Raw genomic sequence first — 23,154 nt, forward strand, 5'->3', positions numbered from 1 at the left:
CTTATCCGAGAATTAAACTTTACAGAAGGACAGACAGAGCGAGCATTATCTAAATGACTGCTTTATATGTACAAATAATATGAACCGCCACAGAGACATTACTTTCAAAACATCACAATCACTGCTAAGCACTGCTCTAATACACAATCTGTTGCATATATTTAAAGCACCACATAAGCCGCCCTTATTTCAAATAAGTGCAATATTTTGCTTTATCTATTTTCCATTCCACGCTGTATTGTGATTTTAATACTTAGATCAGCAGTATTTGTACTTGAAAACAAAAATCACACTTGCCCCATATACACAAGTCCTTTTTTGTCATCTTTGCTTTCATGATCCTGAGGAATTTTGCAGGATAAAAAAATGGATTCTGCACAAACGTAGAAGTGTCCGTAAACCAAGCGGCGCCCATAAAGAATTGAGTAGGGCCAGCCTGACAGTGTTTCCTATACGTTAAATGTTGACCAGCGGTTGATGCCAGAGGAGGCCCCCTGCAGGCGACCAATAGAGTCACTTGCACAGACCTTTAACCCCTCCCGCGAACCTACAGATTTCCACTCCCGTTAACCCCTGCAATGCTGCATATAAGGTAGGCTACGTGGGGAAGGGACCAGGGAGATAAGGAGATTAACGAAGACGAACACAAAGATTCTTCGTGTTGTGTGTCTTCGTATACATTTTGCCGCCGCCATGTTCGCTTCTTCGGTATTTGGGCTGAACAACATAAACGCACCCTTTGCGTTCTTTGTCATGTTAGCCCGAATACGAAAATTTACATATTAGGTACCAGACTCATGCCACTGGCCACTAATGGGATCAGAAAGGACCAGGATTGGAAAGGACTGGTTTAGACACCCAGGAAAATTGGAAGCAGAAGCCAAGAGCAAACATATAGGGTAGAAGAGCTCCAGAAACTGCTTGAGAGACTCTCTAGGAACAAGTAAAAGTGGCCTGAAAGCTACAATACATTTGCATAATGTGTAAACAGTGCTACTTGTGTGTACTTAAAAGGTGCTGTTCCAGCTAGGGGGGCCCAAAGTATCCCCACATAAGTTCTGCATCATGCAGAGAGAAGTAAAAGAAAGCTGTTATTTTTCTCTTTAGTGCTCACCGTCTCTTAAAAACTGTGTTTAAACAACCAATGCAACGTTCCTCAACCAACACTACCCTTTCAACTGATACGTAAAAGTATTATAAGCAATAACATTATGTTTTATAGACAAACAGGTGCCATTAATAGCACCGAACGGGTTTTCTGTGACTCATTAGTTGAAGATGTCTCTCCTCAAGATCTGCTTGTTGTTCTAGCACAATATCACCAGTGACACTGGAGTGATTCATTGCAGTCACAATGAAGCCATTTCCACCTATTTATTTTAATCAGAGAGCTGCCAGTCTATTCTCGTTAGGGTTTCAGTATCTAACAGCTTCTGACAATGGTACATTCAGTGTCAGGAGAGGTCTTGGCTTTCTATATTTATCATTCTGTAACAAATTAAGATAATTAATTCGGCACGCAGTCAATGTTCCCTCTAATTTTTTTGTGGTTGGTGTGCACAGAAATCTTATGTTGTGCAAATATTTATATATGCCTGCTGAATACTTGTGCAAATGTTAATGATTTTGAAACAATTTCAGGTTATGACACATCTTCCCTTTCATGGCTAATAAAACTGTATTGCCCCCTACAGACTGTGTGCCTATGTGTGTAAACCTATGGTGTTAGAATGACTGCGTGTATCTAGATATGAGTAAGGTGTTATACTAGGTGTATGGATGTATGTGTAAGAATATGGTGTTAGAGGGTGTGTGTACGCATAAATCTGCTCATGAGCATCATACCTACATTGTAATTCATTCCAACCCCCACCACGATTTTCCCCAATCACATATTCATACCCCCCATCATCATATTTCACCATAATTCCCCCCTCCATCTTCATACCCTGTAACAATCTCATCTCCATACCAGCCCAGCATTATTCTCCCATCCCCATCCCTCCTCAGTATGTCCTCCTTCATATACATATAGTATAAATAATATTTACCAATATATTTATACCAATATTTACACTTATCTGCCCCTTGGTAATATTTATGCTATTTACTATGAAGTGTGTGTAGCGTGTTACTGCAGCAGTTTATTAATACGAAGAAAAGCCCAGGAACAATCACATACAGCAATGAATAAATATGTTTCAAGGACTAATCTAAAAGGCAGAAAAAATAAAATTTCCAGTATGTCCTAAAGTAGGGGCAAGAGGTTACAGAGCCTTGGATAAGCAGAAAGTAAAAATTTCTATTTCAGATATTTCAATTTTGCAGAATGTTCCCAAACACTTCATGAACCTTTAATAAGTATTAAAATGTATTCCTAAGGAAAAAAAAAAAAGAGTGGCCTATTTTACATTGGCTGAGAAATCAGTGTAGCACAGATACGGAGATTCCATCTTGCATCCTTAAAGGTATACATACAAGTCTCTTTCCGTTACGACCGTGGCTGGGCTCATAAAGCAGGTTGAAGCCTATGGAGGAAGAGTGGAGGAAGAGTGGGGGGAAGCGTGGCCATTGTGGCTGCTTTTTAAGAACGTATTGTCTACCATAACAACATTACGCAACACTGTCATATTGGCCCTGTCTTGCCTGTAGTATTACTACTCAGAATAAAAAAAAATTACACTTTCAAAGGGACATCATCATCAGCAGGTCGATGCCGTCTCTGCATATGGCCCAGCCTTACCACTTATTGCTCTTGGTAGAGTGACAGCAGAATATTGGCAGCCCTGGATCGCTACTTAAAAGATGAGATAGTTCAATAAAAGGTGTTTGCGCATCAAACAAAAAAACAACCTGAAAATCATTAATATAGCCTATTAAGGAAAGATATCAGTGCATATTCATTAAGTAGGTCACCAGAGGCTTTTTCCAAAACTTTTCTTTCCCTGGGCTCCTGCTTTTCCTTTTGTAGAAGAAGGATTTTGGCCTAATCAGGAGACAGAGATCTAACTTTCACACGTGCTGGAACTTTAGCTAGCAGCTGATTTTGGTTTCAATGGGATTTCCCAGTGTATTGGTATATTGCTTTTTAATGCCAGGATTCAAACAGCTGCCAACCACACAATGTTAACAATGCAGAGAATCACAAGTTGGATTGGTTGGAGACTTAGGACTTCACCCCTTTGAAATCACAATGAAATCTTGGAAGAAGCACAATACCCAAGGCAACAGTACGACAAGGAAAGGAAACCGCAGTCAATGGTGTTTGTTTTATATTGGGGTTACTTGAAAGACTATTGGTACTTGGGTGGCATATGGTAGAGAAGCAATGATCTTGAGTAAATATTGACTCCAGTCCTTAGTACTTGCTAAGGACCAGCAGGATGTATAGCATTTGACAGAAGCAGAAGAAACATGTCAAAAGTGTGTCACAAGCACGCCAATAAAGCACGTAGAAAGGTATTAGTTAAACCTCAGCACTACAGCAACAGATCAACTATTTGGAAGTGTACAGCCACAATGACCACAGATTATAAATACATTGGCCAGTATCATTTCAATTTTGGTAAGGGCTTCTATAAACAGAAAATAGGGGAGGACTGAAGGCCAGTTTTAATGCCGACACATGCCACCGAGGGAACTTTCATACAAATTAGAAAAAGAAAAGAAATTGGAGGCAAGGGTTTTCACCAAACATGGATGACTTTCTAAAATGTTACTTTTTTCTGATGGACAACCATTAGACAGGGTTGTTTCCTTTTAATGGCTCTTCAAGAAAACAAACAAATTGTAACTCACTCCACGTTTCCATTTCTAACATTGGTAATTGAGTACGAAATAAGAACAGAACACATTGGTTGATTTTTAACACACAATGCTATTGTAAAGAGCAATCAATAAAACCGTTTTTCAGCTGTCTGCTCCTCACAAAAATAGTTTTTATAAACATTCCTGTGTCAATAATTGGAAAAACATTAACATTTTGCAGTGGTGACGCAAAGGGAGACTTCTTTGCCTTCTTCAGCGGATAGCTTGAAGGCTCACAGCACCTTGTCACTTTACAGCATTAAGGCTTCATATAGCCGGGTAAAGAATTCAAAGAGCTAGAACACTAACCTCTAGTGCATTTTTGACCTCTTTCCATGTTTGAAATAACATTTAGATTTACAATACTTGACTTGTTGTTTTCACAACACATTTTTTTAATGGGGATATTCAGGTTTAATCTGCTATATACATGGGATGTGGAACCGATGTGACACTGACGCTAATGTGATGTGACGGAAACACATTGTAAATGACTATAATTCATTAAGACCGTTTTGACACCAGAGTAGTACCCACTGACAGTAGTGCTGATATCATCACATAATGGATTCCCAGAAGCACGAGAATAAAATCACTGGAGTCTGACTTTCAGATGGAAATGCCATTCACCAACTATTCTAAAAATATTCTTCCTTTCAGCCCCTTTATCAGTCCTTTACTCCCCACCCAAACAATGACACTGAGGCTGGCATCCAACAATAGGGTTCAGCTAATGCAGGACTAAATATAAGTCACCTTTACACTATCCTCAAAACAGGCCTTAAAAAACCCAAAGAACAGTTCCTTTTTGATAAAGAATAAATATTTGAGACCTATAGAGGCTCTAAGAGTAAGCCGCAACCTATCGTCTGCTGTATGACAACTCCTGTTATCACCATTACCAAGGTTCTCTATCTTCCTGACAAGGATTTTCACAACCAATATATACAATACATGGTGCTACAAAAATCTCAGCCAGATCCTTATGGCAGTAAAACAGGCATTATCTTAAATGACTACAAAAAACCTTGAATTAACAGACTGATTTCTTAAAAAACACGTTAATCTGTGAAATTGGCTGCACCAGTATTACTAGGAAGTGACCAGTGACTTGTAAATATCCACATTCACAGGAATTACGTATAAATCAATAAGAATAGCTGTGTAAACTACCATTATTTCAGTCTGTAATCTTCAAAACATAGGCGGGCTTACAAAAAGTGACAGATCCACGTCTACCTGGAATGTCTCAAAGATCAGGGAAAACAGAAAGTAAATAAAACTTACTTGAATGGGTATTTCTTACATTACAGAGTATTGTTTAAAATAGCTAGATTTAGATGGCATCTCACAACCTATTTTTCTCTTAAATTTCTCAAAAAATTATTTTGTTCGACAGGTCTACAGATGACATTATTGACTGGCAGTAACTCTTCTCAGGTGTAACTTCTGATCAGCTAAAACGAACGCGATGGCAAGCCTGAACCATTTGTGTTTTTTTCCACTAGGCGTTTTCTTTCTAAATATTTAATTCCTTCCGCCAATGTTTACTCAAATCTATGCTTCACATTTGTAATTTACCATTTATAAAGCAGCATTAATGTTGGTGTCCGGATATGGGGAAAAGATTGGACCAAACACAAAAGAGACCTCTTGTCTGAAATTATACAGAACACAATAGACTAATGCTCACTCCTGCGCTGATGTCCATTTCGCCAGCCTATTTTAACCGGTAGGCTTTTTCTGGCAGCAGAACACATTGTACTTTGGAGATAATTGACTTTGGAATATGATGTTGTTTATACAAAAACAGGTCAGACTGAATTCTGTGGCGGTTCCTCCTCCTACCAAGCTCTCGTCCTTACCTGCTGCTGACATCGTGGTAATGGCTCCCACGGAAAAAAAAACAAAAAAACCACAAGCACTGCAGCGGTTCTATTACAAAACCCGGCCTTATTGCTGCTAAACAATTACATATAGAACATAAATAAATGCAAGGAATTGGCACACTGCAATTGCGATCATAAGGGTCAGATAAAGGCTGGGAGCCCAAGTGCAAATGCATTTAAAGAGGAAAATAAATAGCTTGGTCTTATATACTTTTTATAAATGCAAATAATATTGCAACAAAAGATAAATGCTTGAAATGTTATTTCCATCCTTAGAAAATTGCTGTTTTTAAATTTAAAATAACAGTCTAATTTTCAAAAGTTTTTTTTATTATTTTTAATGCAATTTGGCATTTATTTTGGATTGACGCCATTGCATTTTTTCTGTATGCAAATTGGAGCTTGCATTGTTTAGCTCTTGAAAAAGGAGACTTGTGTTTCATTTAGCTGGTCCACGGCGGCCTCTACTGAAACCAGGTAGCATTCTTCTCGCACAAATGCAGTAGCACTCCTATTGCAGCCATGCTTGGAAAACAAACGTTTCAGAAAGCAGGGATGTGACTGGCTGCTGTCATTTATTTCAATATGAGATCAGCTCCCAATGACTAGGATGGGAGTTTTAATGAGAATGTACAGGAAGCATACTGCGGTATGCTTCCTGCTTTCAGCTGGGAAAATAATTAAATTCTCATTTTCTAACCCCGATAAATAAATGCCTGCACTGGCTTTACATGAAAACAGGTCTGGAGTGTTCTTTGACAGGGACTACAGATTGCCTTCATCTGGGTCCCAATGAGATAGGGATAGATAGTTTGCGTACAAAATCTCATGATTACAGATTGGTGGGAGTATTTTAAGAGTAGATTTGTGGCTCTTGGATACTACATACAAATGATGGGTGCTATATAGCTGATATACAGAGGTTGTGGAGGCTGTAAAGGTGCTGTGGTGTGTCACATGGAGTCCTTGTTGGAGAAGTGTGTGAGAGAAATGGCTGCTGTCAAATAAAGTTTGGGGAAAGTTGTGACCTTGAGAAGACAGGTGCAGAAGATGGTCAAAGACCCTGCTGTGAAGCTACCAAAATATACCCTTGGAATGCTAAGGGAGACCACACAGGATGAATTCTGTCATTTTGTAACCAGCTGACTGGCAAACTACATTTTTTAAACAGACAGTAAGCCCTTTTAACAATTTAACCTTAACGTGGTTCCCATACATTTGATGGACTATCTTCTGGACCCATCCTTGAGGAAACCCCCCACATTCTACAAGCAAACAGCAAGATTCCAAGGGCTGTGTCAGGGAATGTGTTACTGTTCTGGCTTTTTTAGTTGAATATACAAGCCCAAGGCCAATTAATTTGTACAAGACCTTGTGAGTCTTAGAATGGCGCATATTGCAGTGTTTCATGCCTTAATATTGATGCTGGAATTCTGATTTTGTCACTTAAAACAGACTCTCAACACTCAGCAGAACAGGAATATTTGACATTTTAAGAACTAGCATAGTACGTACATCTTTGGAAATTCTCGACACCACTACGTGTGGTTTACGCAGTCCTGATTGCATTCTACATGGCACTTCACACATGCACATACAAAAAAAAAAAAAGTGGCTGAAATCGTTGGCAAAAAAAGACGTCTGCTTATATGTGTTAATAAGTAAATCTGTTCCACAATCTGTTGTGTTTCCTGGTAATGGTCTTTGCTGAAGATTATCCAACATTTAACCTAATCAAGATGTTCTTTGCTTGCATTACTGTACATTCACGGGCAGCTTTACAGAATTACTCGTCTTGGCTTCAAGTTGGATTGAACATTCTCAGCTGTTTTCATCAAGCGCTTGTCCTGAGCGCAGGGAACAGCAATAAGACCATTTACATGGATGTGCAAGCTTAGCTCTCTCTGCAAGATTGGATTGTCTGGGATCTTGCCTCTCTGTAAATGAAACAATCTATTTGGCTGAAGCCGGTTTTAAAATTAGAGATCATGTGTTGTGTATTTAAGTGAAGTTAGTTGGAAGTTATTAGACTTTCTCTCCCTGCCATGGATGATATTCTCCTACATAATGATTTCCTAAGAAATTACATTCAACACTTGGGATAATAGAAGTTCAAAAACTGTGACTGCATCTACATTTCCCAAAAGGTGCTTCCAGAATTCCTTTTAAACAGAAGTGGATTATCATTAGTTACAATAAAATCAATATGAAGCAAAGAAAAGTGCTCACCATATACATATCCATAAAAAAGGCAGACATTTTTTTTCAGGAATAAGAAGCAAACATTTTATATTTAAGCTGGAGTTCACTAACGTGGGAGCCAGCAGAAAGAGCCCTGGGTATCTGCGCATGCATGCTCACAGGTGGTGGAATTCACATTCATTAACGATTATTTAGTGGTATCCGAATTCTTCTATGCATTTGCCTTCTCTGTAGCCCCAGCTCCTTGGCTTGCAGGAGATTCACTGTCCTTCTGGATTACACGTGATTACCAGGGGGTCTTATCAACGGGAGCCCCCTTTGTGTCAGGGATCGATTCGTAATTGTGTTTATTTCCTTCTTGCAGTTCTCTTTATAGTAGTCACGTAAATGTGCATTTGCAGATTTTACTCCTATGATCTGCCTGGAATGAGGCCTCCTTACAATTGAACTGCCATGTATGATTCCACCCCACAACATAATTACACACAGTGGTCATTATTTGTAAAGCTGATTGATGCAAAAATGGCCTTCTAACTATAGCAATCAATGGAACGCCTCAATATGCAGGAAAGGTTGACTTATTGCTATGGTGAAAAAAAAAACTTTTCAAACTTACGTACAAAAATTACATAAGTCACCCTTTTCTTTTGATGCATGTAAAGAGCCGATATATTCTGCAGCTCAGTATGACGAAGTTATACATGAAAATGTTATTTTAACAGAAGGTGTAAAGAGCCCTGCTGCCTGGAGTTTACAATTACGAATGTTACCAAGTGATTCCATATATAAAAACAAAGTTAACTTTTTCTTTACGCTGCCATCTGAATCTACTATTTAAAGCCTGATTAAAACATCTTATAAACTTCACTAAACTTTGGTGGAGTATTAGCTGCAAAGCACCTTTATGTTCTTTCAATTGCAAGACCCATGGTTAGGTCTGTGGTTTTATCCTTGTAATTACATATCCATGTTCTGAAGGAACAGAACAAGCACTTGCAGCATGCTAAGAAGGAAATTAAATCTCTCCGGGGATTGATCAATACGTGGACTGTTTTGCTAGAGAACGGACATTAAATATAAGAAGAATAAATAATAATAATAAAAAAAAAAAATGTACTAGGGAATGGTCATGCACCTTCCGGAACCAAGACGAAGTGTTACGGGTTAGGCAAGATTTACGTTTCCATAGCAATCCGAAGATGTTTTTCTTCGTTCGGTAAATATGGATTCTGAAAGGTCTGGATGTCACACAAAGTGAATGCTGCAATGAACGTCCACTTGGACCGTCCCATTCCCCTCTATTCCTCATTCGTTCTGTGGCTTCGGCTCCAGAAATTCAACAGACATACCTCTCTCCCAGGCTTAGTACTTTCTTTCTACACCCTGTGTGAATTAGTATTTCCTTCCAAGTCTCAAGAGTCATGGACTCTACAACCACTATCTGAAATATGCTTTTCTTTGGAAGATTAATTCTTTGGAACATGTTTTCGCTCAGTGGTTACTCGACAACCGTTGTGGGTTCAGTAGGTCAGTTCCTATCCAAAATCACTGTCTCACAAATGACTAGTTAAAGGGGAACCCACATTGGAAAAATGTTTTGAAGCTGAAGTTGCTTTCTCTTCTCCTAGACCAACGCACACCAGAGATTTTGATAGGTCAGTTGAAGCACAAAAATCACAGACAAACCTGAACTAAGCAAAATGGCTCTAGAATGGGAATAACCAGAAGTCATTTTGAAACATGGCTGGGACCTCTCTATATAGTTTATGTAACTAGTCTAGATACGGGATCTTCAGCCTCTTGTACAATAACTAACCCCGGGGTCATTGTTTAATGTTTCATACATTCAAGTAGTATTACAATAATAGGATTTGGTTAGGAAGAGCATAACGAAAAACGGGTAATCTGCTAACGCTGACAAACATACACATTAGAGAAGTAGATACAAAACTTACGAAAATATATATTTCCACAGAAAGTGTTTTACTCCTGCAGGTGATCGCAAACCGGTATGTTTGTGTATGTAAGGATGCAGTTTATGATGCCTAACAGACCATACCATTAGTTTGGTTTTTTTACCTCTTGCATGCATGTATCAACTGAATTTGCCAGATAAGTACTTTAGATCAGTATTTCACATACCCATCACTCCATGTGTCTAAATCAGAGCACCTGTGCCAGAAGGTGTGATAATAGGGGAGGCAGGAGAACCAGCAGCAGAAGGCAGCAGGACCACACCTAACCCAAGAGCAACCAAAGTGGTCACATGAGAGCAGCACAAACCTTTAGAGATTTTACAAGTCATGATCCCCTACTGGGGACTGTCCCACAAAAATCAGGACTGTTGAGAGGAATTTTAGTTCATCCCATAAAAGTGAATATCTGCATTGTCATTCCCAGCACTTGAAGACAAGAGAGTATCAAGTTTAAGCACCAATATTCAGTTTCCAAAAACATAACAGGGAACATTGTTCTGTTAAAAATATGTACTGTAAACATGGGCTTAGATTTAAAAATAAATAAATGAAAAGATGACTTAAGTCTACAGTGCGGTATGTCTAAGATTTCCTTAAATATAAATAAAATATATTTTTGAGATAGACTTACTTTTGACTGCTGTGGTGGTGGGGCATAGGGTTGGTCAGTGATGTAAGTCTTCTTAGAGTTGGGGGGTGGATAAGATCCAGCAGGCTGCTGACCCACAGCAGGTCCGGACATGTAAGCTGGTTCTGGTTTCCATCCTCCCTGCTGTCCGTAGGGGGCCTCAGAGCCATTCCTCCCTCCGTAGCCCTGTGGAGCTGGATAGTAGGGATCTTGATACCTGACCTGGTTGCCCTGGGGGTAGACATTTCTCGGTTCAGGGTAGTAACGTGCAGGTTGTGGAGGTATATATTCAGGACCACTTGGCTGAGAAGCATATTGGGCAGGTCCTGGAGACCGGGCCTGCTGTGGAGTGTAGTACTGATTAGGAGCAATGTTATAAGGCTGACCAGGCTGGGGGCCAGGGGGTACATAATGGGGACTGGGCTGTGCCGATTTGACCTGCACATTGAATGTGGGACGGTTGGGAGTAGAAGCTGTAGCGTAAGATGCAGGCACTGGCTGTGGCCTTGGAGCCCCTGGTGATCCTGCTAGTGGAGGCTGGGAAGTGGACTGTGGTTGAGGTTTGGCTGCTGACTTTTTGGTTGCCGTCAGGGGAGGCTGATTTGGGATAATCATTCTTTTGTGTCCAGTCACTGGTGTTCCCACTGTGGGATGGGGCAAAGTGCCAGTTTGCCCCCCAGAGCCCTGTAATGAAGAGCATAAGTAGTCAGGGTTAATGAGGTATAAATCTAAAAAAAGGTTCATCGGTTAAACAGATTAGGAGCTTTGGTAACTTGAAAAGAAAGAAAAAGAAAAAAAACAATCTTGCTGCATGAAAGGCTCAGTTCAACATATACGACACATTAAATTGTGCTACCCAGCATGTTAAACAAATAAATCACTTGTGTCATTTTGTTTTGTCCCAGAAGGCTTAAGGTCACATATCTATCAGTGCCTGCACTTATGTTACAGGACAGATAAGCATTTCCTGAAAACCTAAGAAAGCATATGTTATTATTAGAGGTTTGGGCTGTAAACCGTACTATTAATGAGGTTTCAAATACTCGGATATTGAGCTCCGATATATATATAAACCTTGTCTTTTAATCGAGCAAATATGGTGTATATATATACATATACACACACACCGTATTTGCTCGATTATAAGACAAGGTTTATGATATATATATATATATATATATATATATATATATATATATCCATCCACCAATGCGGCTTGAAAGCACCAGGTAACATTGTTAAAGCAGGAGTCCTGTGAATACACGTACACACATTGACTCCAACATAGGGAGAGGTTAAAACCAATAAGATGGACAACATTTCACACAGTTTATGCTGTTGCCAAACAGTTATTTCGGCAACACTTGCAGAACTATACCCAGCATGATTAAAATTCAAACAAGAAATACTATTTCAAAAAAAAAAAAAAGGTGACTGCCAGCAATATTAACTCAATCCACACTCATGAAGGGGGAAAAAAAAAACCCAGTATGGTTTAAACTAAAAACAGGCTTTCCAGTATTTTTTTCTTCTTCATATACATTTTTTTAAGTTTAAAAGGGATGAACCAAAAATCATGTGTTTTTCCACAAATCATGAGACTTCCACAGGACGGGTGATAACACGAGTTTGTGAAAACACACAAAGGGCACTTAATCCTGCAGGAAGAATGGACATGTCTACTGCAGCAAACACAGATTAAAATAAATTATCCTTGTGAACACAGCACATCCTCACAGACAAGGGAAGGTCTTATAACACCAAAGTACAGCCATTTCCATGGCAACATGCTAAAAACATTTTTTTCTCTCTGAATGCCCCCTAGACTTCCAGGGACACTATGTACTATGTCACACTTCTTCAGCGCTGGAACATTCCACCCGGGCTGGGCAGGACAGATCTATTAAAGAGCAGAATTAGCTCATGCTGCACGGCTGCTGTCTAAATGTCTTCTCAAATGCATGGTCCTCTTAGAAACACTACTGATTATTCACACACACACACACACACACACACACGCATATCCCTGGCATCGCAAAGAAAATCTGGCTTCAGAGGAGAAGACCAGCTAGCCAGCAGATGAGTTAGTTGGTGCAACTGTGCCCGACCAGCAGAAGAAAACGCTACATCTACATTTTAAGGTAACAATACTGCAATACTTAATAAAGAAGCCATATGGCACATTTGAAACACAGTCCTGACTTGGCCCGTTTCATAGTAAATCCTCTGGTCCTATGGCTCCGATTCTGTGGATGTGCCAACTTGCATACCACCACTGCTAAGCACGCTTAGTGTCTCATGAACCTAAAACACATCTTATACATATACATCTTACTCCTATCTAATGCTAAGCGGAATACGGAAAAAAATCCTTCATGGCTGTTTCGCATTACCTCTTAATGAAAAACACACACTTCTTTTTCGCTTTTGATTTCTTTTTTTTTTTTTGGCATCGTCCATATTGAGTAATTCTAAACAGATAAGGGATTTTTCGAAGAACTAATATTTTCTGGAAACCGTGCGTTTATTACTGAACTATTCGATGAGTTTGCATAACTTTTTATTTCACCGTTATGAAACCAGTAGTGATCCAGTGCCACCCATGTTGCCGTAATTTGACAGGTTTCTCAAAAACATGGTGTTCTACCATCTCTACTGGTAAACACTTGTAAAAGGAGCCCAAAATACCTTCCTTTCATGTGCAAGGCTATGCTTAGCCATATTTTCTTAAACCTCTGTTAACTCTGCAAGTTCAGAATCAATAGAATTTTTCCGTATGATATAGTGGCTGTAAGGATTGCACTTCAGCAGGCATTTTAATTCACTTAAAGCCCAACACTGATTTTATGAAGTAAAAAATAAATAAATAAATAAATAATTAAAAAAAAAAAGGTAGGCTGGCATTCTTCCAGACTGTCTCAGTAATCATAAGGAGAACAGCGGAGTCACAGCCCTGATCCAAGCATATCGGCCATTCCTTCACCATGGAGGCGCTTTTATCTCAATCATATTATTTACTGATAATGGCACGAGAAAAAAAAAAAATCTATTTTTTTTTCTAATCAAAGTGATATTGTATTGTAAACATCGACAGACAGACAATTAGCAGTCGTGTGACAGTCGGCTTTCTGGCACACACGAATTTTTTCTTCAAATAAAAAAAAAATAATTTGGGGAGTAACGTGAAATCCCCATTTGCAGATTATGAATGACCCCTTTTTTTGGCAAAACCGCCTGTTAGTCATGATGTGAAATGATAAAATTGTATTTCCATCAAAACAAAAACATTTTAATTAAAATGGGCCAACAGAAGGGTCCACATCTCTTAAAAAATGTACCGGACGCAACAAGAACAGTGGAATAAAGTCAGAAAGATATTAAACGGAAAAGCCAAGCGGCATATTTTATGCTAACAGGTGAGTAATAAGAATAAGCCTTTGTTTGCTGGAAACACTCAATGTTTTGCACTTTACTAAAAGGTACATGTGCCCGAAGAGAACACTCAACAGCCAAGAACTTTTAGAAGACAATTCTAATAGGGTTAGGAAACCTACATGTTAGCCCAGGGCTAAAGAATCAGGCCAAGAATTCTGTGCAGCCTTGCCTGAGAACAAGCACTTGAATTTCTAATTGAGAGCCCTATGCTCAAGCTGGGATATCCAAAACCTGAGGCATGAATTACGTACGACCCTGCGACCAGGGTGATTTTAGCATAGCCGAGATTTTCTAGCACATGATCTAAGTCTGATTGCATTGGGAAAGCACTAACATCTGGTCAGTTTTGGAATTACTACCGAGGCGTGACGGACCCGCGTCCAAAGGTGGAAAGCAGGATTGATGCTGCTACAGAAGCAAGACAAGCTACATTGAAGCTGCATCTAATTGCAGATATTCACAACAAAGAATACATTCCAGTGCTCATTTAATTTGCAGTGAGCATGGAAAATATGGTCTCAGTAATGAAACATATTGCTCTTTATTCCATGACCGGCGCATCTAAGTAGTTTTTTGCTGGACCAGTAAGAAAGTCAACCCATTGTCCAGTTAGTGGTGCTTATCAAAACCTCAGAAGCTTCATAATCCATAGGGGAATTACCTTAAAAAGTCCAGGTCTTCACTGTAACTGTCCAGTCCATCATAGCCACTTCAAAGACATCTCACTGAGCGCCAAATGGGCGAGTTTTGCATTCAAGCTTTAAGAGATCTGGCAAAAATGGGCTCAGAGCCAACTGCATGAAAGGGAACCCAATAGCATAGACATTATGATGGATACTCACATTCTGATGCGTTGGGAACACATTCTCCAGTATTGTATTGCGTGTTTTGTATTTAGCATGACAGCCATCGTCGGTATGTTTTTTTTTTATATTTTATAATAAATAAAAAGTTGGTGTTCCTCATATTCCGCTAAACATTAACGTTTTTGGAAATGCAGCATTAGAAACGTCATTCGCCATATTGTCCGGCGAACACCCAGAAATAATTAATAAAAATTTTGACTCATTTATAATTTTGCTGGAAACACTTGTTACGCGACACAAAAGCAGGCACTGACATGTTGTTGCCATAGAAACTAGGAAGGCTTAAAAATGTATGAATGTCTCTTGAAGGCTGTTTATGGGTTGGTTAGGTACCCCAAAAACATTTACAGTCATATGAAATTACCATTATATTATCACTATATCAACCACACTTTTTTAAGGTAGGGAGCAAATGCTTAAGAATACTTAACTAAGCCGTCTGGCCTGCATTTGCATTGAGACATACTGTTCCTGCAGTCCATATTTATCCTTGTCAAGCACAGAAGGAAAGATGGCTGGAGGAAAGTACAGTATGTTCCACAGCAGGTTGCAGCCAGCTGACGACTTAATGTATAACAAGACACAGAGGCAGAAATCAATAGTGCGGAGTGTGCTGATGTCAAACGTAGAGATGTCACTTAAGGGAAAGCTAAGACGGTCAAGAGTTACGGGAACATAACAGCAGTGCAAAGAATAAGACGAACAGCAATGGAATGGACTGGAACAATATGACACGTCATGGGAAAATCCAGTTCAGAACTTACATGTCCACTCCAGCAGCTTGTCATATCCTCAACATGTATAACATTACATAGAGATCATATAAAGCAGATCATATAGTGTCACTAGACAGCCCCCAGTAAAAGATACAATGCAAACAGGAGGTAAGGGTAGTTAAGCATGACCCCCAATGATAGTTAGTCAGGCCCCCGTAAGGGCACCCCACTTAGCAAGGACCCCTCAAGCCAGAGGAACCCTTGGCATTGCATATGATTTTATTCCTAAAACAGACTACATTAGTGTCTAAAACACCATCTGTCCAGGTTTAAGTCAAAATCTAATGACGAATATAGCTATGATTAAATCTCTCTCTCCTCAAAAAGTATCAATTAATTTTCATATCCATCATCAGCCGAATCCAGCAGTATCTGAGAAATAGTGCACGCTGTGATTTCATTACTAATGGAAACATTAAAAGCCAAGGTGAAGAAGAGACAGCGCAACACAACCGCTATGTGCTCACTTTCATCAAATATATATATAAAAAGGACTCAGCCCCTCCCAGCATATCATTACCATAAAGTAATGAAAGTGGATCTTATATATCATTAGGTCTCATTGAGCGGGCAAATGTAGACCGGTTTCCTTTGGCGTATCCCCCATGTGCCATTCAGGATGGTTCCACAAGTTGCCGTTTCCGTGCTGTCTGCACAATTATATATCCCAAACGGTGTCCATGCAAAAATTGTGTTTTATTAAAATATCCTGGCAGAGAAAGACTTTCAATTCAGAGATAATTAAAAAGCACCTTCAACCAAAGATCATCTTTTGTTTTGGTAAGTCTAAAATTTTGTGCGATACACTACTTGTTATGCCCCGTTTACCCATCGTACAGGACTGTTGTCGCAATATAATTCAATAAAAAATAATAAATACTAAGGAAACTATCCAACACCAACATACTCAGCCAATCCTTTCTGGGCACCCATGCCTTGTCATATTATAGCATTGGTATATTTATATATCAAGTATTGAAAGCCCCTTTAAAGTAATACTTATTAACCCACTAGATATGGGTAAAGGTAATGAAACCAAAGGATAGAGAAGCAAGGAATGACACACTTGTGTTATAATTTGTAAATGCTTTTTACGATTTCATTTTTGCCTAATTCACAATGGACGCATGCTGCTGAACGTGCTGTAGCGCATTACTGTGTATAAGCCAACTAGACAAGCCAAGAAAACGCATTCCAACCAAATCTGCCGGTGCCGCAGTCAGATACAAGTCACTTGAGTGCCAGGGCAGGTCTGAATGCCAAATTATTAGGCTAACAAGTTCCAGGTGAAGAACTGCTGAACATCTAAATGCATGATCCAGAGGACATAATTAAAGGACATAATATAATTGCAAATAATGCCTCTCAGACTCGTGACTGTCTGGTCCACTGGAAAAAAATAAAATAAAATATATACATAACAAATGCAGGATTATATTACCCAGCTCATCCTAAATCTGATGCACAAATAAAAAAGGCATCTTTATGTATGCCAGAACCTCTCTCTATATGAGTGTCTGTTTACGTAGCCTATTGTATAATGAACTACACAAAAGATGTATAAAAGGTCACATCTAGAATAGCCATAAATCCTAGCAAATGACTCTAGACCTTATGACCCACTCCAAACAAGTTAATATTTAGCACATATCACTGTTTTTTATTTTGTCCAAGAGAACTATTATACTCTGCTTTTTTCCCCCCCAAGGCCAATATATATATATATATATATATATATATTATCTATATCATGGTTTACATTAATCTGTGGAGAAAGTGGAGGTGATTGTGTCATTGTATAGGCACGGTGGACCACAGGGTTCACAATCACCTTCTTCTGGAGGCACAAATGGGACTACAAAGACAGTGAGATGGCTGGAACTTCTTGGTCCTTCCTTGAAGAGAGGAACCACTAACACAAGAGGAGTTAATGAACATAAAGTATGGAAATTTAAAAAATGCATGTGATTACATTTTGAGCCTTTATAGCAGGAATGGGCATAACGTTCTTATCTGTTACCATCTCAACATTTAAAAAAATGAACCCACACAGACACCTTGCCAGTGTGTGTAGCAGTGGACTAAACAAAATCAAGCGAGAAAAATAGAAGTGCAGCCCACTACAAAAAATAAAACAAAAATTACAGAAAATAAATAAAGGTGCTGTACAGCTGTAAACAAGGCCTACCTACTACTAAGAATGATTTGGGAATAGACTAACTCCTCTATGCATCTAACGCTTAGTGCTAGAAAAAGTTCCTATTGTTTATCTGTTTATCTTTAAACAGTAATTTCCTTTATCACCACATAAAAGACAAAAAGGAGAAACATATTTGATGAGAATATTGCAGCAAAGCCAAATTATCCCCTCACGGGCACAAATGGAATCATTTGCAATTCATACACAACAGAGGAAGAGGCAGGAACATTCAATTGTCCCACTGCATATATTATGTGTTTTGCTGCATGGCTCCCTGGGTGAACGTTGGCTCCCGTCTATATTTCCACCTCTTTGTTCATTGCGGCAGGTACATCATTGCCGAGTCCCCTCGATGCTAACTGATGTCTGAGCGCTTTCAATTGACATACCACATAACCACTTTGCTCAATAAATGCTGGTTTGAAATACAGAGATTGTATACAACATAGTATGCTGAAAAGAATATATGTAAGCGCAAGAAGATTCTACTGTACTGTCTTATTTCTTTCAAGAAGTCCCGGGATGAAGAGAAAGGCCATGAGAAGGCCAGAAAAACAAAGAACAAAGCCTACTGGTACATTTGTACTCAAAATTGAATTATTAGCCTTCATGTGGCTTTCGACCATAAGACAGTCAGATTTTAAATTAAAAAAATGTGATATATCACATAAACCGAATGCAAGCAGACACGTTCATCTCCCTTTAAAAACACTTCAAGTCTCTTGATAGAACAATCAGAAATACAAGAAGTATATCTTGGATTCATCAGTAAGTATGGGATGGCTACGGCAATGCTAATTCTTACGGCCCCAAAGAAAACAGACCGCCCAAATGTTATCATTTAAAAGCATCTGACTCTATTATGGCCAAACTAGACAAGAAAAGAAGAAAGGGGCTGCACCAGTGGCTTCTTAGCACAACAGGAGTTTAAATTACTGGCAAATGAGCTATGTTTTTAATATGACAAGCTGTGCAATTTGTGTAACATAGGGAATTACATCTGCCTTGCATGTAGTACAGTCTTATGATACAATATTACAGACTGATCTCAAATTTAATTAAAAATTGGTCAGAATCATCACAAAATATTTGAACATTGATCAGGAGTGATCCGACGTACACCAGAGTTACTTTCCAGGGCAATTAAGTGTGTATTTTCTTTTTTGTTGGTGGCGATCGAGCTGGCAAGGGAGATCGCCGGGACACAAAATAAAGTAACAAACAGCTAGTTATGCAAGAAACCATAAAAAAACTCCAAGCTTTTCACATTTAGGATTCTGTGTTAAAGCTCAAGCCCACCACACATGTTAAGCTCTTAGAAAAGAGGGACATCAGGGGAGGAAAGTAGAGGAAAAGTAAGGATTTGGCCCCCAAAGAGGAGCTGTTTGGTCGCATACTATACAAGCAATAAGACTTGTTTGGACAGTATGCGACTTGAATAAAAGATTGCGATTTGGTGCCTTCTCAGTAGGATAGGCTGGTACCTTGATGATTTAGACGCATTTGAGTGGTGCACTGAGTATTTGATGATGGCAACTTCTAGCACCGCTATTTCCAAGAAAAAATGTAAATGGGTTTAAAAGGTTACCACGCAGTTCAAATGTCAGCAGATCTCACACTATGTGTGAATATAAGTCGCATAGCAGTGCTCCTTGATGTAACTCCATCCTTACTAAAAATACAGCTTCAATAGAATGAGGTGATGTGCAAGGTCAGCAGAAGCCATGAAACTGCTTGCCTTCACACTGTACAGTATGTAGCAGCAGGTCTCGCGGCATTCCATACTGTGTTCTATTACCACTCACAGGCAAAGTTATGGCTGGAAGACCACACAAGGTATAACTAAAAGGCTAAGGTTCCAGGAGACTAACGTGAACATACTGATGTTTTTATTGTTCTCCTATAAGAGCCATACCTGGGTGCGGGGTTTGTATGGAGAGCTGCTTTCCAAATCAGCCAGTATGCTGGTCAACGAGTCAATCTCTGCATCTAAGCTTGAACGTCGCTCCTCTATGGTCTTGCCCCCGGTATTTATCTGTGGAACATAAGCAATATAAAATTACTTATACCAGAATATAATATACTTACATATGATATATAGCAACAACCATGGTTCCTCTGTTTTACTGCTGGTGGCTAGAGCTAGACTATAATTACATAATATAGTCTAATTACATAATCTGAGCTTCACCCCCCCCCCAAAAAGGACTTGTTTTATCTATTTGTCAGCCCATGAACATTTGTGTATCTGATATATGTTTATAGCTCTATAGCCTTTCCCACACCATTAAAATTATATAGTGAAATCAGTGAGTTTATAAATTCTATTCCCTTGCAAACACTCAGTTTAGCGAATACACCCCCTTAGTCACTGTGTCCACACTATTATGTTTACAGATTTCAGTGTATGACAGCATTGGGATATAAATGAAAATAAAATGACATTTTCCGTGATCTCATCAACATGAAGATCTAACATTATTCCCCCTAATCCATTAAGGTAATACCTTGACACATTTTACGCAAATACAATGCAGACACATCCTACACTTGTTACTGTGCCGTGAGCTCCCTACTAAAACTGCAAAGATGGATTTTTGCACCGAGCCCATCTGTCATAGCTGTCTGTACGGGTATCTGATCCTTGCAGCAGTAATGGAGTAATATTACGTGTGCCACTCACTCGTGGAGCATTGCTAATCCCTAATACTTCACGACTGGCTGAGCACGGCTCGTGCAGATGGGTTACATACGTATACGGATGGCAATCAAAGCTCCTGTCTGGGAAACATAGGCGCAAATGACTGAAAACTGCCCAGTTAGTCTCCGTCGCATTTAATGCATCAAGAGCCACTATTTGCTGAGCTTTTCTGAGTCCTGGGTTTAGCCATATTTTATTGAACTACTTTTTTCAGTTCATAAAACCAAAAGCAAGGTATATTCCAACAACAGACACGTTCAAGTCATATAGAAATTCCAATAAACAAATGCAAGGTTCTTTTTTAACCCCTTAAGGACCAGGCTGTGTTTTACCTTTTGTACCATTGGGACCGAGGCGGTTTCAACACTTTTGCGGTGTTCGTGTTCATTTAGTGAACCCACACAAATTATATGTTGTTTTTTTCAGGACAAGAAGGGCTTTCTTCAGATACCATTGTTTTGATCATATTATCTAATTTCCCATAAAAAAAATAAAATATCATGAAAAATTAAAAAAAACCCAACATTTTCTGACTTTTACCCCAAAAATCTTTTACTCATCCAAAAAAGCTAATGAAAAAACCTACTAAATATATTCTACTATTTGTCCTGAGTTTAGAAATACCCAACATTTTTATGTTTTTTTGCTTTTTTCTGCACGTTGTGGAGCATTAAGTACAAGTAGTCAAAACCATTTTTTCCAAATCTGGTAATTCTTCCCCCATGTGCCATTTCGGGTATCGTTGAAGCCGGCCAACACAATTTACCCCAACAAATCACATATTTTTAAAAACTAGACACCCCAAGGTATTTCAAATGCTACAATTTTAACTCTTTCCATGCACTAATTCTACCACCAGTCTTTGTCAAACTTTGTGGTAGTGATTTATTTTGTGTTTTTTATCGCTAAAATTGCTCTTCAGGTATAGATTTACAGCTCCTGGTATACAACACTTTCAAACAACACCCCAATATGTGTTCAGCAACATCTCCCGAGTACAGTCATACCCCCAATGCATGGGTTTGTCGGGTTGTTTGGGAGGTAAAACGCCACATTTAGGAAGTGCACATTTTTTAACTTGGAACTTTTACATCTGGTCCTACTGCCCCCATGTCCTAATAGGACCATCCTTGAAGCAAGCTAATTCAATTTACCCCATCATACCATATATTTTTGAAAACTAGACATCCCAAGGTATTTCAAATGCTAGTATTTTAACCCTTTCCATGCATGAGATTCTACCACCAGCCTTTGCCACACTTTGTGGTAGTATTTTTTTTTTTAATTTTTTTTTTTTACACAAGTTGTACTTTGGGTATAAATTTATAGCTCCAGGTATACGTCAAACAACACCCTAATATGTATTCAACAACATCTCTTGAGTACAGTGATACCGCCCATGCATGGGTTTGACTGCTGTTTGGGGTTAAAATGCCACATTTTGGAAGTGCGCTTTTTTCCCCCCATTTCGGTCAGTCTGTGCCTATGCTCTATCTTTGAGCCCGGCCACTACAATTTACCCCATCAAACCATTAATTTTTTTAAATTAGACACCCCTTGGGTATTTGAAATGCTTTTATTTAAATTCTTCCATGTCAGGATTTTTGGGAAGATACAGCGCTAATTTTAGCATTTGCTCATAATAATAAAACTTTATTTTTTTATTTTATTCTTTTTGGACTTTTTTTTTTTTACATTTTGCTGGAACTGGATAGTTCCTCTGATGCATAATTTTTAAATGTTACCATTTTTTTTTAAGCCTTTTTTTTTTATATTTTACTAATCACATAGTGATTAGAAAGCTGGGCTCCATTGACTTGTATGGTTGAATGCAGTACCTGTATTCAACCTGCAAGTGGAGCCAGAGTTCTCTAGAGGCTCTGGAGACAGCTGTCACAGCCCGTCCTGGGATAAGTGTTTGGTGTCGCTGAATGCCTCCTGATCGAGGCATTCCAGCGACACCATTGAAGTTTAGGAGGTGATCGTTGATCGCCTCCTAAACGCTTTTAAAAACGGGCGTCCGCCGCAATACAATGTATGGCGGTTGTTGACGCCCCGGGGAGGGGCCAGACATGGCCCATTATGCCGATCTCAGTGTTGCTGAATGCCTCGACATCGAGGCATTACAGCAATACCGTTTAAGATTAGAAAGTGATCGTTGATCACTTTCTAAGCTTGTTTAAGTCTCATGACGTGTCAGGCACGTCATAGGTCGTTAAGTCACCGTTTTGCATGACGTGCCTGACCCGGCAATGGACGTTAAGGGGTTAAACTAAGGAAGTGTGTATTAGCAGAAACATTTTGTGCTTTTTACATTGATAACATATTATTCTGTATGTACAGGCACACGTGTATCTAGGGAAGCTTTGAAGAAACTAAAAACTGAAGGCATTGAAGGGAAAAAAACATGATTTTTGTGGAATAGCATCAGATCCTCTGATGGGATCAGGAACTAGCTGTTAGACACACACAGCACAAGCATACTACGTCTCTAAAGTACAGCAATAGTTCAGCGGGACTATCAGGAGGTTATTTTACACGGTGGTAGCAATCTGTAGTCCTCTTCTTACTGTTGGCCTGTCTCTCTCAATTACTTCTAGCTGTTGCTCAGACTGCATACAGGAAGAACGGTCAAATAGACGGTGGGTTCGAGATGGTTAAGCCTCAACCAACC

General features: G+C 39.2%; 1 protein-coding gene across 1 annotated transcript in view; it reads right to left on the reverse strand.

Moving 5' to 3' along the window:
• LOC149271729 (lipoma-preferred partner homolog) overlaps positions 1-23,154 on the reverse strand; it is a gene marked incomplete at its 3' end in the record, with an annotated part of 49,313 nt that overhangs the window by 8,351 nt on the left and 17,808 nt on the right. Inside the window, exons 4-5 of the mRNA XM_089507168.1 lie at positions 19,695-19,814; positions 10,506-11,186 (exon numbers count right to left, since the gene is read on the reverse strand). Of these exons, the coding sequence (XP_089363294.1) occupies positions 10,506-11,186; positions 19,695-19,814 (801 nt within the window). The remainder of the gene's footprint in view (positions 1-10,505; positions 11,187-19,694; positions 19,815-23,154) is intronic.

This window comes from Sceloporus occidentalis, unplaced genomic scaffold, assembly GCF_023333645.1.
Source record: "Sceloporus occidentalis isolate IW3139 unplaced genomic scaffold, rSceOcc1.0.p SCAF_468, whole genome shotgun sequence".
Classification (NCBI taxonomy): Eukaryota; Metazoa; Chordata; class Lepidosauria; order Squamata; family Phrynosomatidae; genus Sceloporus; species Sceloporus occidentalis.